The sequence below is a fragment of the Muscardinus avellanarius genome, assembly GCF_963383645.1.
Source record: "Muscardinus avellanarius genome assembly, chromosome: 16".
NCBI classification, from domain to species: domain Eukaryota; kingdom Metazoa; phylum Chordata; class Mammalia; order Rodentia; family Gliridae; genus Muscardinus; species Muscardinus avellanarius.
In genome coordinates this window covers 51,683,523-51,701,154 of record NC_137802.1, presented here as the reverse complement: position 1 = coordinate 51,701,154, position 17,632 = coordinate 51,683,523, and the positions used below count along the sequence as shown (strand labels likewise).

Genomic DNA, 17,632 nt, shown 5'->3' with positions numbered 1-17,632 from the left:
CTTGAATGTTGAGTATTTGAAATGGTTCTAATTATGATGATCAAGCCTAAAGTGGCTCTTTGGGGAAAAAAGGGGTGGGCTGGGTGAAAACTTAAGGATTGGTAGTTTAAGTGGTTAAACACAGCTTTAAGAAGAAAGCTTAACGTGTATTCAAGCAAACTTTTATTGTTTTTTTTCTTTGCTGAAAGGGAGAACAAGGAATTGATTATACCAAAAAGCTATAACTATACATAACTGAGTGAGGCTACTTATATCTTAGAATGGGTATCTTTTAACTATACCTACCCTACATGGTTAAAAAAAAAAATCAATAGTATAAATCGAGAATGTCAGTCATGGGCTTAGTGTTTAAGTAATACATCTCACTTGCGGTTTTTTGCATGATTAGTCTTGTGTATCTTGATAGTCAACTTTGCATTTGCTGTGCCTGTTCAAAAATAACTTTTGCTAAGAACTCTTAAAATTCATTGACATCAGTTTTGTTTCGATCACCTGGTTTTGTATAGTATTTCAGGGACCAAATTAAAAAACAACAACAACAACAGTTAATGTAGAACATACGTTTGAAGCTAGAAACATAGTACTTATGGTAGAGACTTGTGTGCTTTGTGTTTTAAGCCTTCAGCCTGCTGGTAAGGCAGTTTCTACTGCACACTTCCCCTCTCTCTCTTGACTGGTGTGGCATGTGTATATTTAAAATACTTCATTCTCTGCTTTATGATCTGCATATCAATATAAGTAGACAGGTGAGTTGAATTATATTTTGTTTTCTTGGTCTCATCAACCATAACTAAAGGACCTTTCTTTTAAATGGTACTTTCCTCAAATTAAGCTTAAATATAAAGGAATTGACTACATATCTTTGAAACTATTTGGTATTATGAAACAAATACTCTGCCTACACTAGAAAAATAGGGTACTTTAACTGTAGAATATTTGAGAAACAATTCAGTCACTCTTGCTCAACATTGTGTCACTGTTTATCACCCCAGTGTGTTACTTTCTTGAGAAAAGTTCATATTGTTGTTGTTACAAAGCTTACATTATAACATAGTTCTGGTCATTGGAAACAAAACAGCTCCTAGTTGAGTGCTTTAATACATTAACGGTAACATAATAGTCATTTGCTTCCAAGAATTTGATTAGGTAGCCAAGATATTGCTCTTCCTCGGTGACCCTGTAGGGCTTTTGTCTTGCTCTGTGACTACTCCAAATGTCTAGGTTGACACACAAGAGCTAGAGCACTTGTTAACTTAATCCTCCCGCTTTCTGCACTCGTGAAAAGCAGTGCTTGCTCAGTGTTTGAAGATTTTACAATTGTGTGCTAGGGCTTGTTATTTATAAAATTAATATTTAATTGATAGCAAATTTTTTGGGCTAGCAGTATCCAGGCCCCTATGCAAGGTATAATCTTGACTATCTCCCTTCAAGTCAGAGGAGATGTGGTATTTAAAACACTTTGAGACATTACGTTGTAAAATAGCTTGTCTTGTGTTCCTGAAGCTCTTGTTCTGTGTTAAAGCTATGGTCCTCTCAATGTAAGTTTTCAATAAACGTATTTCTTTAGAGCTGGTTTGTACTGTGATTTTTCGTAACTGTGCACTATTGAATACAGTGGCATTCTTCCTACTCCCTCCTTCATTCAACCCTTGCTTCCCTTAAGTTGAACATTTTCCAGTACTCTTCCAAGTTTAAACACTGCATTTATTTAAAAAAAGAATTAATTCTTATTGCTTAGACTTTTTATTAGCTAAATGAAGAGGCTCATACAGGTAGGGTACTTGTCGAAGCGGAATACTTTACTTCATCTCGCAGTGCTAATCCTGTGAAGTTGTCCCGTCTAGCTGCGTACTCCCCAACATTGGCCAGCCCCGGTACTACACAGCAGCTCAGGGCACTGCGGTATATGCTCATGTCATGAGCGTCATACCACTCGTCGGTCTTCTCATCGTAGCACTCCACGTTAAAGGTGGTGGTAAAGCCATTAAAGCCGCCTACCACAAACAAGAGGTCATCCACCACCTCGATGCCAAAATTGCTACGAGGATTAAACATGGTGGGGATCGTACGCCACGTATTAGCCACTGGGCTGTAGGCTTCTGCGCTCCTAAGTCGATTAGCTCCATCAAAGCCACCTACCTGTGGATAGCAAAAGAAACAGGATGACTGCTAACCATGGCTGTGGTTCACTGAGGAACCCTGGGGGAGGACCAGGGATCCCGCCTCCCTCTTTTCAAACGCTTACCAACGGCAGCTTAAACCTGTTTGCTAATCCAGCATCTAGTAATTTTTCTTGCTATTCAAGATAAACTCACCGCGTATACATGTTCCCCATAAGCAATTACGCCGATCCCACTCCTCCTGCTCCTCATAGGTGCTATGACTGTCCACTGATTGCTCTCAGTGTTGTACACCTCTGCTGTGAACAGGCATTCGTTTCCATTAAACCCACCACAGATGTAGACCTGTGGAGAGAGCTGCAACACTTAAAACTGCCCTGGGGCATAGGAAGGGGTAACATGTGGCATGGACACAGTGCCAGTTCTACCATCCAAATTTGTTTTTTCCACATAAGTGTGTTTTTTGTTTTGTTTTGCTTTTTGATACTGGGATTTAACCTAAGGATGCTCTTACCACTGGCCCAGTTGCATGCGTTACTTTTTTTTTTTTTTTTTTGGTGGTACTGGGGATTTAATCCAGGGGCATTCTACCTCCAATCTACACCCCCAATCTACACCCCCAGGCCTATTTTTTATTCTTTATTTTGAAACAGGGGTTCACTAAGTTGCAGAGGGGCTCACTGACTACCTGAGGCTGACTGCAAACCTGTGATCCTCCTGCCTCAGCCTCCCAAGTACTAGGATTACAAGTGAGTGGCACCATGCCTGGTTCTGCATAAATTACTTTTTTTTTTTTTTTTTTTTTTTGGTGGTACTGGGGTTCCTGGAAACTCTTCTACCTCCAGGCTTCTCTCCCAGACCTATTTTATGTATGTTTTTATTTGGAAACAGGGTCTCTTAAGCTAGAGACGCTGGCTTTGAACCTGCGCGATCCTCCTGTGTCTGCCTCCCAAGTGAGGGGATTAAAAGCATGCGACACCATGCCCAGCTCCATACTTTACTTTTTAAAAAGCAAAAGTTAGCCAGGTGTGGTGGCACATGCTTGTAATCCCAGCATTTTGGAGGCTGAGACAGGAGGATCATGGTTTGTGGACAGCCTCAGCTACTTAGGCCTTTTGCAACTCAGACCCTGTTTCAAAATAAAGAATAAAAAGTAGGGCTGGGGAGGTAGCTTGGAGGTAGAACACCCCTGGATTCAATCCCCAGTACTGCCAAAAAAAAAAAAAAAAATAGGGCTTGGGTTGTACCTTGGAGGTAAAATGCCTCTGAGTTCAATCCCCAGTATCACATACACACAAAAAAAGTTACAAATGGCAGAGCATGGTGGCACATGCTAGTAATCCCAGTACTTCAGAGGTAGAGACAGGAGGATCTGGGCTCACAGACAACCTCAGCTACTTAGTGAGGCTCTCAGCAACCTAGTGAGACTCTGTTTCCACATAAAATATTTAAAAATTCCATCCCCAGTACCACCCACACACAAAAGTTACAAATGGTCAATTTTTTTTCCCCCCTAAGGACTGAACCCAGGGCATTCTACATTCAAGCTATACCTCCAGCCCTATTTTTCATTCTTTATTTTAAAACAGGGTCTCGCTAAGCTGTGGAGGGCCTAAGTAGCTAAGGCTGTCCCAAGAACCAGTGTTATCCTCTTGTCTCAGCCTCCCAAATACTGGGATTACAGGCGTGCACCACCATGCCCAGTTTGTGGTCAATCTTTTGAGGAGAAAAATACAGCTGGTCCTCCTGCCTTCACATCCATAGGTGCAATGAGCTAAGAATTAAAAATATTGGGAAAGCCAGGTGTGGTTGGGCACGCTTTATAATACTAGTACTTGGGAAACTGAGGCAGATGAAACAAAGGTTTGAGGTCAGCCCCAGCAACGTAAGCTCTCAGCGACCTATTGATACCTGTTTCCAAATATCAGCCGGGCGTGGTGGCGCACACTTGTAATCCCAGCATTTGGGAGGCTGAGACAGGAGGATTGTGGTTTGCAAACAACCTCAGCTACTTAGGCCCTTTTCAACTCAGTGAGACCCTGTTTCCAAATAAAGAATAAAAAATAGGGCTGGGGGTATATCTCAGAGGCAGAAGGCCCCTGGGTTCCATCCTCAGTACTGGAAAAAAAAAAAATTCAGGGTGTAGCTTGGAGTTCTATACCCCAGTTTAAATTTCCGGTACCAAATAAAAAGGGCTCAGGTGCAGCTCAGAGGTAGAATGCCTCTGGGTTCAATTTCCAGTACCTAAAAGAAAAAAAGTATATGGGAGGATATGTGTAAATTATATGCAAGTTTGAGCCGGGCGTGGTGGTGCATGCTTATAATCCCAGCGCTTGGGAGCCTGAGACAGGAGGATCACACAGGTTCAAAGCCAGCCTCAGCTACTTAGGCTCTGAGGAACTTAGTGAGACCCTGTTTCTAAATAAAGTATAAAATAGATCTGGGAGTAGTATAGCCTGGAGGTAGAAAAGCCCCTGGGTTCCACCCCCAGTACCACCAAAAAAAAAAAAAAAAAAAAAAAGTTATATGCAAGTTCTAGGCTTTTTTTTTTTTTTTTTTGGTGTGTGCACACACGTATGGTACTAGCATGGAACCCAGGGGCCTTCTACCTCCTGGCTATGTCCCCAGACCTATTTTATATTTTATTTGGAAACAAAATAAGGTCTCTCTAAAATGCTAAGAGCCCTACTAAGTTGCTGAGGCTGGCTTTGAACCTATAACCCTTCTGTCTCATCCTCCCAAGTACTAGGATTACAAACCTGTGCCACCACGCTCAGCTTCTAGGCCTTTTTTTTTTTTTTTTTTTTTTTTTGGTGGTGGTCCTGGGGTTCCTGGAAACCTTTCTACCTCCGGGCTACACTCCCAGACCAGACCTATTTTTATATTTTTATTTGGAAACAGGGTCTTTTAAGCCAGCGCGGCTGGCTTCAAACCAGCACGATACTCCTGTCTCCACCTCCCAAGCCTGGGATTACAGGCATGCGCCACCACGCCCGGCTCTAGTCTATCTTTAATAAGGGACTTCAGCCTCCGTGGATTTTGGTAGCCACAGGAAGTCCTAGAAACAGGTATCCCCTGCGAATACCAAAGGACAACTGCTGCCGGTGGGCACTGCCACGTCATTTTCCATCCTCCCCTCTGGAGGAAGGGCAGTGTCTGTCCAGGTGTGTCCTCTGCAGCCATCCTCCCCGTCCGCCTGGGGCCTCACCTTTCCGTAGAGCGTCGTGGCGCTGGCGTCGCTCCTCTGTTCGTGCATGGGGGCAATAAGTGTCCACTGATTGGTCTCTGGCTCATAACGTTCAGCAGTGTTGAGACGCACATAGCCGTCGAATCCTCCCATGGCGTAAATAAAATTGCTGAGGACGGTCACGCTGACGTAGCAACGTCTGGAGTGCATCGGGGCCACTTGGTGCCAAGTTTTCTTAACTGGATCAAAACGCTTAACACTATTGAAATAGTCTACACTATCAAAGCCCCCAATGATATACACGTAGCCTTTCAAATAGGCGGCCCCGTGGTAGGCCCGAGGACTCTCCTCCTCACAAGTGACATTCACCCATCTGTCTGCCCGAGCATCATATGCCTCAATGGCATTGGTGGGGCTCCCACCACTCCAGCCACCGATTGCAAACAGGATGGCGTAGGGCAGGCGGGGCCTGGTGAGCGGGTTGGTGAAGTCGGAATTGGAGGGTCCGTTCATGTTCAGGTCATACATGGCCTTGAGGGCATTGATGATGACTGGCTTGCATTCCTCGCTATCTTTGACATAGTCGTTCATCTTAACATTGTTCATGAAGTACTCAGCATGCATAAGGGCCAGGCGAACCTAGGAGGAAAATGCAGAAAGTTATTCAGATGAGGTGTGGGTACCCGAAAATTCGAATTGCTGGAAGTATTTTGGTTTGGTTTGTATGTTTGTTTTGTGGTACTAGGGATTGAACCCAGGGACTTTCTATCTCTGAGGTATACACACCCAGCCCTGTTTTGTTTTTAATTTTGAATCAGGGGGTCTCTTAAGTTGCTGAGGCTAGTCTTAAACCTGGGATCTGTCTCAGTCTCTCAAGTACTGAGATTAGAGGCATGCACCCCCACACCTGGCCTTGGTAATTGTGTGTGTGTGTGTGTGTGTGTGTGTGTGTGTGTGTGTGTGTGTGTGGTACTGGGGGTGGAACCCAGGGGCTTTTCTACCTCCAGGCTATACTTTATTTGGAAACAGGGTCTCACTAAGTTGCCGAGAGCATCACTAAGTAGCTGAGGATGGCTTCGAACCTATGTGATCCTCCTGTCTCAGCCTCCCAAGCACTGGGATTACAAGCGTGCGCCATCACACCCAGCCCTTGCTATTTTTTTTTTTTAAATGTATAACTCATTGTGAGTAGGTGGATCTTGGGAATGAACTTGGGGGCATTCTACCTGAGCTACACTCTTGACCCTATTTTTTTTTCTGTCCCTGATCTATTTATTTATTTATTTATTTTTGCGGGTCTGGGGATGGAACCCAGGGGCATTCGACCTCCAAGCTACACCCCCTGCCCAATTTTTTATTCTTTATTTTGAAGCAGGGTCTCACTGAGTTGCAGAGGGCCTCACTAAGCTGAAGCTGTCCGCGAACTGCGATCCTCCGGTCTCAGCCTCCCAAATGCTGGGATTACAAGCGTGCGCCATCATGCCTGGCTATTTTTATTTATTTAAAAAAATTTTATTGGTGCATCTTAGCCATACATCTCAATGGGGTACAAGATGTTAGAGGCAGAGCTTGGCGTGGCAGTGCACGCTTGTCATCCCAGCATTTGGGAGGCTAAGACAGGATCGCGGTTCGTGGACAGCCTCAGCTACTTAGTGAGGCCCTCTGCAACTCAGTGAGACCCTGTTCCCAAGTAAAGAAAAAAAAAAATAGGAAAGGGGTTTAGCTCGGAGTTTAGCTCGGAGGTAGAATGCCCCTGGGTTTCACCCCCAGTATTGCAAAAAAGCAAAAAAAAAAAAAGACATTAGAGGCATAAATGCACACATCACTCAGCCTTTCTCCACAGCCCTCCCCTATCTCCCCCGCCTTTATTTATTTATTTATTTATTTATTTATTTATTTTGGTGGTACTGGGGATGGAACCCTTCTACCTTTGGGCTACACTCCCAGACCTATTTTATATTTTATTTGGAAATAGGGTCTCTTAAGCCTGCGCGGCTGGCTTCGAACCTGCGCAATCCTCCTGCCTCCACCTCCCAAGCGTGGGGATTACAAGCGTGTGCCACCATGCCCAGCCTCCCCCTGCCATTTTAATTTTTATTTTAAAACAAGGTCTTGCTAAATTATTGCATGCTGCCCTTAAACCTTCACTCCTCCTGTGTCAACCTCCCAAATACTAGGATTACAGGTGTGTGCCAGTACATCTGGTCATTTAACTTCTAATTTGTTTGTTTGTTTTGGAGGGGAGGGTATGGAGATTGAACATAGAGGTATTCTACCTCCAAACCACACCCCCAGCCCAATTTTATATCTTATTTGGAAACAGAGTCTCACTAGGTTGCTGAGAGCTTCACTAAATTGCTAAGGCTGGCTTTGAACCTGTAATCCTCCTGTTTCAGCTTCCCATGTACTGGGATTATAAACATGTGCCACCACACCTGACTAACTCCTAGTTTTAAATATTTGTTTTGGACAGGTGGATACATTTGGATAGGAGAATGAACTAGACAGCAGATACTTGAAGTCACAGTCACATTTCTTGGCCACTGAACAGTACTACTGGACTAGAGGCAGCTCTGGTAATTGTTTAGAAATCAAATATATAGCTGGGTATAGTGGTGCACACTTGTAATACCAATAGTTGGGAGACTGAGACAGGATCACAGGTCCTAAGATAGCTTCAGAAATGTAGTGAGGCCGGAAGTGGTGGCACACGTTTGTAATCCCAGTACTTGGGAGGCTAAAACAGGAGGATCGCGCAGGTTCGAAAACAGCCTCAGCTACTTAGTGAGACCCTGTTTTAAAATAAAATATAAATTAGGTCTGGGAGTGTAGTCCAGGGGTAGAAAGACCCTGGGTTCCATCCCCAGTACAAAAAAAAAAATGTAGTAAAGTTTTTAGGAACCTGATGAGACTCTGTTTACAAACAAAAAAAATATCAAATATCAAAGGAGTCGGGCATGATGGTGCATGCTTATAATCCCAGAATTTGGAAGGCTGGGACAGGAGGATTGTGGTTCAAAGACAGCCTCAGCTACTTATCAAGACCCTTTGCAACTCAGTGAGACCCTGTTTCAAAATAAAGAATAAAAAATAGGGCTGGGGTGTAGCTCGGAGGTCGAATGCCCCTGGATTCCATCCCCAGTACTGCAAAAAAAAAAAAAAAAAAAAAAAACCCACTAAATATAGATAGATAGATAGATATAAATATATATGTAGAGGGCAGGCATGGGGTGTAGCTCTGAGGTAGACTTCCTGGGGCTCAATCCCCAGTAATGGAAGGAAGGAAGGAAAGAAATCAAGTATCTATGTATGTAAGATAATACTAATCAGCACTAACTGCCTACAAATATATGCAATACTCTTTTATTTACTTACTTACTTTTTGGCAGTACTGAGAATGGAGCCCAGGGCCTTGTACCACTGAGCTATACTCCATCCCTTTTTAATATATTTTTTATTTTTTTAGTGTGTGTGTGTGTGTGTGTGTGTGTGAGAGAGAGAGAGAGAGACAGACAGACAGACAGACAGACAGACAGACAGACAGACACTGGGGATTAAACCAGGGGCATTCTACATCCAAGCTACACCCCCAGCCCTATTTTTTATTTTTATTTTGAAACAGAGTCTAACTTGATGAGATTCTTGCTACGTCTTGCTGAGGCTGTCCTCAAACCTGGGATCCTCCTGTATCTGCCTCCCAAGTACTGGAATTACAAGTCATGCCAGGCTTTTTAGTACTGGAATTATAAGTCATGCCAGGCTTTTTTTTGGGGGGGGGCATTCTACCTTGGAGCTACACCCCTAGCCCTATTTTTTATTCTTTATTTTTTATTTATTTATTTTTTTGGTAGTACTGGGGTTCCTGGAAGCCCTTCTACCTTCAGACTACACTCCCAGACCTATTTTACTTTTTTTTTCTTTGGAAACAGGGTCTCTTAAGCCAGCGTGCATGGCTGGCTTCGAACCTGCGCGATCCTCCTGTCTCTGCCTTCCAAGCGCCTGCGCGATCCTCCTGTCTCTGCCTTCCAAGCGCGGGGATTACAAGCATGCGCCACCACGCCCGGCCTTTATTCTTTATTTTGAAACAGGATCTCACTGAGTTGCAAAGGGCCTCACTAGTAGCTGAGGCTGTCCATGAACTGAGATCCTCCTGTCTCAGCCTCTCAAATGCTGGGATTACAAGCATGTGCCACCTCACCCGGCTACCCCTGGCTCTTTTTTATTTTGACACAATGTCTTGCATTAAGTTGCCCAGGGTGGCCTGCAGCTTGCCAGTCCCTTCTGCCTCATCCTCCCTAGTCAACTCAAACTTGTACCATCACTCTTAGCTCATAACAAGCCCCCCTTTCTTCCTTCTTTCCTTCCTTCCTTGTACTAAGGGTTGAACCCAGGGCCACTTTACCTCAGAGCTACACTCCCAACCCTATTTTTTATTATTTATTTGGAAACAGGATCTCACTAAGTTGCAGAGGACCTCCCTAAGTAGCTGAGGCTGTCTGCAAACTGTGATCTTCCTGTCTCAGCCTCCCGAATGCTGGGATTACAAGTGTGCACCACCACGCCCAGCTATTCTTTATTTTGAAACAAGGTAAATTGCAGAAGGCCTTACTAAGTAGCTGAGGCTGGAGTGAACTAATGATCCTCCTGTCTCAGCCTCCCAAATATTGGGATTACAAGCGTGCACCACCACGCCCAGCTTAATTTTTGTTTTTTTGAAACAAGGTCTAAATCTAATTTGATGAAAGTCTCACTACTTGCTGAGGCTGACCTTGAACCTGTGATCCTACTGTCTCAGCCTCCCAAATATTGAGATTATAGGCATGTGCTACCACACCTGGTTTATTCAAAGGCATTCTACCTCTGAGCTATACCTACAGTTTTATTTTATATTTTATTTTTTATTTTGAAAAGATCTCAGTAAGTAGTTGTGACTACTTACTTCTTTTCTTTTTCCTTTCTTTTCCTCTTTTCTTTTCTTTCTTTCTTTCTTTCTTTCTTTCTTTCTTTCTTTCTTTCTTTCTTTCTTTCTTTCTTTCTTTCTTTGTGGTAATGGGGATGGAACCCAGGGGCATTTGACCTCCGAGCTACACTCCTGCCCTGTTTTTTATTCTTTATTTTGAAACCGGGTCTCACTGAGTTGCAGAGGGCCTCACTAAGTAGCTGAGGCTGTCCTCAAACCGAGATCCTCCTGTCTCAGCCTCCCGAATGCTGGGATTATAAGTGTGCACCCCACGCCCGGCTCGCCCTTCCTTCCTTCCTTCCTTCCTTTCGTTCTTTTTCTTTCTGTGGTACTGGATTGAACCCAGAGGCATTCTCCCTTTGAGCTACACCCCCACCCAATTTCTTCTTACTTGCTAGGTTGATTCAAGTCTTACTACTTGCTAAAGCTGTCCTCAAATCTGCAATCCTCCTGTCTCACCTTCCTAAATACAGGGATTACATGTGTGCACCAGCATACTCAGCCATTATTGGGTTTCTAATCTAACTTGTACCGTGGGTATGTGGAACTCTTTGTATGGGAAAAGGGTGAAAGAAGGCCTCTCAGAACTCTTTGGAAGCCCTTCTCCTCCCACTACCGGGAAAAATTTTGACCTAAGAATATAACTGCAGTAAAGCCAGGTGTGGTGGCGCACGCTTGTAATCCCAGCATTTGGGAGGCTAAGATAGGAGGATCATGGTTTGCGGACAGCCTCAGCTACTTAGTGAGGCCCTTTGCAACTCAATGAGACCCTGTTTCCAAATAAAGAATTAAAAAAAAATAGGGCTGGGGGTGTAGCTCTGAAGTAGAATGCCCCTTGGTTCCATCCCCAGTACCATGAAAAAAAAAAAAAAAAAAAAAAGAATAAAAAATAGGACTGGGAGCCGGGCGTGGTGGCGCATGCTTGTAATTCCAGCATTCCGGAGACTGAGACCAGAGGATCGCGGTTCACGGACAGCCTCAGCTACTTAGTGAGGCCCTCTGCAACTCAGTGAGACCCTGTTTCAAAATAAAGAATAAAAAATTGGGCAGGGATTATAGCTCAGAGGTAAAATGCCTCTGGGTTCCATCCCCAGATCCACAAAAAAAAAAAAAAAAAAGGACTGGGGGTGTAGCTCAGAGGTAAAATGTCCCTGGGTACCAATAAAAAAAAAAAAAAAAAGAAAGAAAAAAAAAGAAAAGAAAAGAAAAGAAAAATTAGCCAGGCATGGTGGCACACGCTTGTAATCCCAGCATTCGGGAGGCTGAGGCCGGAGGATTGCTGTTTGCAGACAGCCTTGGCAATTTAGTGAGACACTGTTCCAAAATAAAGAATAAAAAAATAGGGCAAGGGGTGTTGCTTGGAGGTCGATAAATAAAAAATAGGGCTAGGGGTATAGTTGGGAGGTAGAATGCCCTGGGTCCCATCCCCAGTACTGCAAATAAATTAATAAATTAATTAAAATAGGTCTGGGAGTATGGCTCAGAGGTAAAATGGCTGAGTTTCACCCCCCGTGCCACATACACACAAAAAAAGCGAGCAATTAAGCATTCAGAAAGAATAACTAAACAACCTTAGGAAGTAAAACTGAAATGTGCTGCTTCCTGTTCTGGGGGTCGTGAGAAATCCACTTCAGAATGGCCTCAAACACCGCGTCTTCCTGCTTGACGTTGAGCTCGTCTTTCTCAATGATGTCCTTCAGTTCGGTGACGGAGAGCTCCAGAAACTCCGCCGAGACCTTCACCATCTCCTCAAAGTTGTGCAGTATGAACATGTAGGCCTTCTGCCTCAGCTCGGGGCAGTAGTAATAGTCCGTGAACTTGCAGATGCCGATACAATTATCCAAACACAGCTCCGACTTGAGGAACTCACAACAACCCCTAACGATACCCATGATGTTGAACTGGTCTGCAGCAGCCAGCAGCTTCTCCACGTTGTCCGGGGTGATGGGCACGGTCCGGGTGTACGCATATTCAATGATTAGCTTCATCATGTCGGGGGAAATGCCAGGAATGTTGTATACCTTCTTCTCAGTGTTGTTCCAGCCACTTGTAAACAAAGCTCTGGCGGGAGGGGGAGAAAAAGAAAGAAACTAGCAGCCACAGAAACATCTCTCAGCTGTCACTCATGCCCCCCCCCCCCGCCCCAGTCCCGCTTCTCTCATGGTGGTGGTGACTTTGGAAATTTTCCAAGTGGTACACAGTATACAGGAAATAAACTGGCTTGAGGAAGCAGGATGTGGACTTGTGCTGTATACAGTAGCAAGAAGGGGACCTTTCGGAGCCGGGAGTGGTGGTGCATGCCTGTAATATCAGTACTTGGGAGGCTGAGACAGGAGGATCGCAGGTTCATGGCCAGGCTCAGCTACCTAGTGAGGCCGAGCTTCTGCCTCAGCTCGGGGCAACAGTAATAGTCCTTGAACTTGCAGATGCCAATACAATGATCCAAACACAGCTGTGACTTGAGGAACATGTCCATTATCTGCTCACTTTTTACCTTTTATTGCTACCTCCTCTTTGGTCCAAGCCACCACCATCTCTTGCCCAGGTTATCCAGAGTAACTTAGCTGATGTCCTAGCTTCTGCCTGTGACCCTCCAGCAGCCACAGAGATCCCCATGAGCTTATGGTCCTCTACCAAAACCTTTCTCTGGCTTGCTCTTTTTCTCTCTCCCTTCCTTCTTTCCTTTCTTTCTTTTATTTCTCTTTCTCTCTCTCCACTCCTTCTCTCTCCCTTCCTTCCCTTGTCTTCCCTCCTTCCTTCCTTCTTTCCTTCCTTTTCTTTCTCTCTACCCCTTCTCTCTCCCTTCCTTCCCTCCTTTCTTCCTTTCTTTCTGTTCCTGTGGTACTGGGGAATGAACCCAGGGGCATTCTATCTCCAAGTTACACCCAGCCCCATTTTAATTTTTTTATTTTGAAACAAGGTCTTGCTAAATTACTGAGGCTGTCTTCAAACCTGCGATCCTCCTGTCTCAGCCTCCCAAGTACTGGGATTACAAGCATGCACCACCACGCCTGGCTTTTCTGTGGCTGCTTTGACAGTGTAAACGTAGGGCTGAATAGCTGCAAGAGACTGTATAGCCTACAAAGCTTAAAATATTTACTACCTGATTTTTCTTTTTTCTTTGTGAGGTACTGGGGATGGAACCCAGGGGCATTCTACCACTGAGCTACATCCCCAGCCCTATTTTGTATTATTTATTTATTTATTGTTACGGGTCTGGGGATGGAACCCAGAGGCATTTGACCTCTGAGCTACACCCCCTGCCCAATTTTTTATTCTTTATTTTGAAACAGGGTCTCACTGAGTTTTAAAGGGCCTCACTAAGTAGCTGAGGCTGTCTGCAAACCACGATCATTCAGTCTCAGCCTCCTGAATGCTGGGATTACAAGCGTGCGCCACCACGCCCGGCTAGTTTTTTTGTTTTGTTTTGTTTTGTTTTGTTTTGGTGGCATTGGGGTTCCTGGAAACCCTTCTACCTCTGAGCTACACTCCCAGACCTATTTTATATTTTTTAATTTGAAACAGGGTCTATTAAGCCAGCGAGGCTGGCTTCGAACCAGCACGATCCTCCCGTCTCCGCCTCCCAAGCGTGGGGATTACAAGCGTGCGCCACCACGCCCGGCTTATTTTTTTATTTTGAAACGAGGTCTTGCTAAATGACTGAGGCTGTCTTCAAACCTGCGATCCTCTTGTCTCAGTCTCCCACGTACTGGAATTACAAGTATAATCACTACGGCAGCTGAGGCACGTCGCAGAGCTTGCCCTCCAGCCGAAGCTCATTGAAGATCTCACAGGTCATGGCACTCATCTTCCTCTCCATGTGAGGCTGGTGGAACCGTGTGGAGGCCGCCGAGCTCTCCATCTCCATGACACCCTGGGACCAGCGGAGAGAGGCTGCTCTCCTGGGGTGTCCGGGAGGGTTGTGGGGGCCCCTTTAGCCAGCTGTCGCTCCTTTTCCCTACTACATCTTTCATGTAGGGCCCAACAGAGTCTTACTAAGTTGCAGAGGGCCTCGCTATGTAGCTGAGCTGTACTCAAATCTGTGATCCTCCTGTCTCAGCCTCCCAAGTACTGGAATTACAACAGAGTGCCACCATGCCTGGCTTTTATCTGATCTTTTTGCAGACTTTGTTCTAGGGTGTCTGGAATGAGAGGTTTTTTTACTTCTTCCTTCAGTACTGGTGATGGAACCCAGAGGCATTCTACCTCCGAGCTTCACCCAAAGCCCTATTTTTATTCTTTATTTTGAAACAGAGTCTCACTGAGTTGCGGAGGGCCTCACTAAGTAGCTGAGGCTGGCCGTGAACCTCGATCCTCCTATCTCAGCCTCCAAATGCTGGGATTACAAGCGTGCACCACCACGTCCAACTTGAATGAGAGTTTTAAGCAATAGCAACAGGTGGGGCACACTTATAAAATCTTCTTTTTTGTGGTACTGAGGATGGAACCCAGGGGTATTCTACCTCTGAACTACACCCCAGCCCTGTTTTTTATTCTTTATTTTGAAACATGGTCTCATTGAGTTGTAAAGGGCCTCACTAAGCATTCTACCTCCAAGCTACACCCAGCCCCATTTTATTTTTAATTTTTTTTTTATTTTTTGCGGGTCTGGGGATGGAACCCAGGGGCATTTGACCTCCGAGCTACACCCCCTGCCCTATTTTTTATTCTTTATTTTGAAACCGGGTCTCACTAAGTTGCGGAGGGCATTACTAAGTAGCTGAGACTGTCCGCGAACCGCGATCCTCCTGTCACAGCCTCCCAAGTGTGGGGATTACAAGCGTGCGCCACCACGCCCGGCTTATTTTTTTATTTTGAAACAAGGTCTTGCTAAATGACTGAGGCTGTCTTCAAACCTGCGATCCTCTTGTCTCAGTCTCCCACGTACTGGAATTACAGGTATAATCACTAAGGCAGCTGAGGCTGTCTGCAATCCGAGATCCTCCTGTCTCAACCTCCCAAATGCTTGGGATTACAAGCGTGCACCACCACGCCTGGCTTCATTTATTATAATTTCAATGGAACTGATCATTCAGGCATTTTCAGCTCATGAACAAAACAGTTCTTGGATTACCATGGTTTTAGACAAAACTTCATTTTTCTTCTTTCCCGGGTACTTACTCCTTCTTCTTCTTGTTCCTTTTATCCTTTTTTTTTAAATTTTATTTTATGTTTTGCACATTTGGGGATGGAACCCAGGGGCATTCGACCTCGGAGTTACACCCCCTGCCCTATATTTTTATTCTTTATTTTGAAACAGGGTCTCACTGAGTTGCAAAGGGCCTCCCTAAGTAACTGAGGATGTCTGCAAACCTGTGATCCTCCTGTCTCAGTCTCCCAAATGTTAGGATTACAAGCTCGCGCCACCATGCCCAGCCCAAGGATGGCTTTAAACTTGCAATCCTCTGGCCTCAGTCTCCTGAGTGCTGGGGTTATAAACATGTGCCACTAGGCCCAGTTCTGCTTTACATAGTCTCTCCTGGTACAGGGACAGAGGAGCACTTGAAGTAGGACTGAAATCTGGGTTTAAGTAGGAAAGCCGATAGTAGTATCATAGTAGTATCCAACCAAGGAAAAAAGCATCTGGCCCGCCAGAAATCAGTTGAATTCAGATGAACACCAAAGAAAAGACAGGCATGGTGGCGCACGCTTGTAATCCCAGTACTTGGGGGGCTGAGACAGGAGGATCGCGCATCGTGGCCAGCCTCAGCTACTTAGTGAGGCCCTCCGCAACTTAGTGAGACCCTGTTTCAAAATAAAGAATAAGCAGGGCATGGGCATGGTGGTGGCGCATGCTTGTAATCCCAGCATTCGGGAGGCTGAGACAGGAGGATCGCGGTTCGCAGCCAGCCTCAGCTACTTAGTGAGGCCCTTTGCAACTCAGTGAGACCCTGTTTCAAAAGAAAGAATAAAAATATAGGGCTGGAGGCGTAGCTCGGAGATACGATGCCTCTGGACTCAATCCTCAGTACCGCAAAACAAAAAACAAACAACAACCAAAAAAAAATCAAAGAGACTCTAGCCAAAGTTGTACCTTGACAGAAGACCCAGGAACCAAGCTACGGGGGCCCAGAGCTTTGATATCCCTAAATACAGAGAGGGCGAGTAGGCAACAGAAAACAGAACCGAAGGTTTCGAGAAGAGCGCAATGCCCCCGTCGGCCTCGCTGGGCACCCAGTATACCTAAAGTAGGAACTGCAGCTACACAGGATGTTCTTGTGGGCATTAAACTCGAAGCCATTGACCTTGATGACCACGTCGCAGAGCTTGCCCTCCAGCCGAAGCTCATTGAAGATCTCACAGGTCATGGCACTCATCTTCCTCTCCATGTGAGGCTGGTGGAACCGTGTGGAGGCCGCCGAGCTCTCCATCTCCATGACACCCTGGGACCAGCGGAGAGAGGCTGCTCTCCTGGGGTGTCCGGGAGGGTTGTGGGGGCCCCTTTAGCCAGCTGTCGCTCCTTTTCCCTACTACATCTTTCATATAGGGCCCATCAGGCAGCCCAAGTTCCAGAATCCTGGGCCCGCAGTGAGATCACTCCCAGGATTGTGCTCTCAGATTCTGGAACTCCCTGTCCCTGCCCCTTCCTTCCTCCCTTCCCCCCCACACCTCCCAGGCAGCAGCCCACCCCTCCACCCCTTGCTTGCACCCAGAGCAGAACTCTGACCACCGCCACCATTAGAATTCTTACTGAATCTACTTCCTATCGTCCTCTGCAAGTTGTCCCGGTCAGCCCTCATCTCTGCAGCGACCATTCACCATCCTCGGCTCCCACTGGGCCCCCAACACGCTGCACTCAGGAACCAGAGAAGCCAGTGTGATTAAATCTCAGGGCCCAGGGCCTCTCCAGCCCCCTGTAAGTGTAAGGGTGTGTAAGGCGCTCACTTTCTTCCCTGATGACGAGGGGCCTAGCTGAGGACGGTTCAACAGAACCCCCTCGCTGGCACCTTTCTGTCTCTTCCCACCCTTTGGGTTTTTCCTTGTGTGTGTGTGCGTGTGTGCGTGTGTGTGTGTGTGTGTGTGTGTGTGTGTGTGTGTGCTGCAGAGGATCGAACCAGGGACATTCTACCTCTGAGCTACACTCCCAACTCTACTGTATTCTTTTTTATTGAAAACAGGGTCTCTCTAAGTTACTGAGGCTGGCCTTGAACCTGTGATCCTCCTGTGTCAGACTCCCAAGTACTGGAATTACGGGCGTGCACCACCACGCCGGGATCAAATGCAAACTTTACCCCTGAAAATACCCATTCCTTCCAGGGACCCTGCTGCAGAAAGAGGGGCAGGAGCCGCCCAAGCCTCCACGACAGTCCAGCCACGCCGCATCTCGGAGCCCAGCAGAATGCGCCGGTCCGCAGCTCCCCAGCC

General features: G+C 45.8%; 1 protein-coding gene across 1 annotated transcript; it reads right to left on the bottom strand.

Moving 5' to 3' along the window:
- Positions 1–1,764: 1,764 nt before the first annotated feature.
- Positions 1,765–16,644, bottom strand: KLHL10 (kelch like family member 10; the record flags this gene model as incomplete). The annotated part of the gene is made up of 5 exons (XM_080712232.1): positions 1,765–2,139; positions 2,316–2,465; positions 5,329–5,946; positions 11,839–12,328; positions 16,451–16,644. The coding sequence occupies 5 exons, from the start codon at positions 16,642–16,644 to the stop codon at positions 1,765–1,767; spliced, it is 1,827 nt and encodes a 608-aa protein (XP_080568358.1).
- Positions 16,645–17,632: the final 988 nt, after the last annotated feature.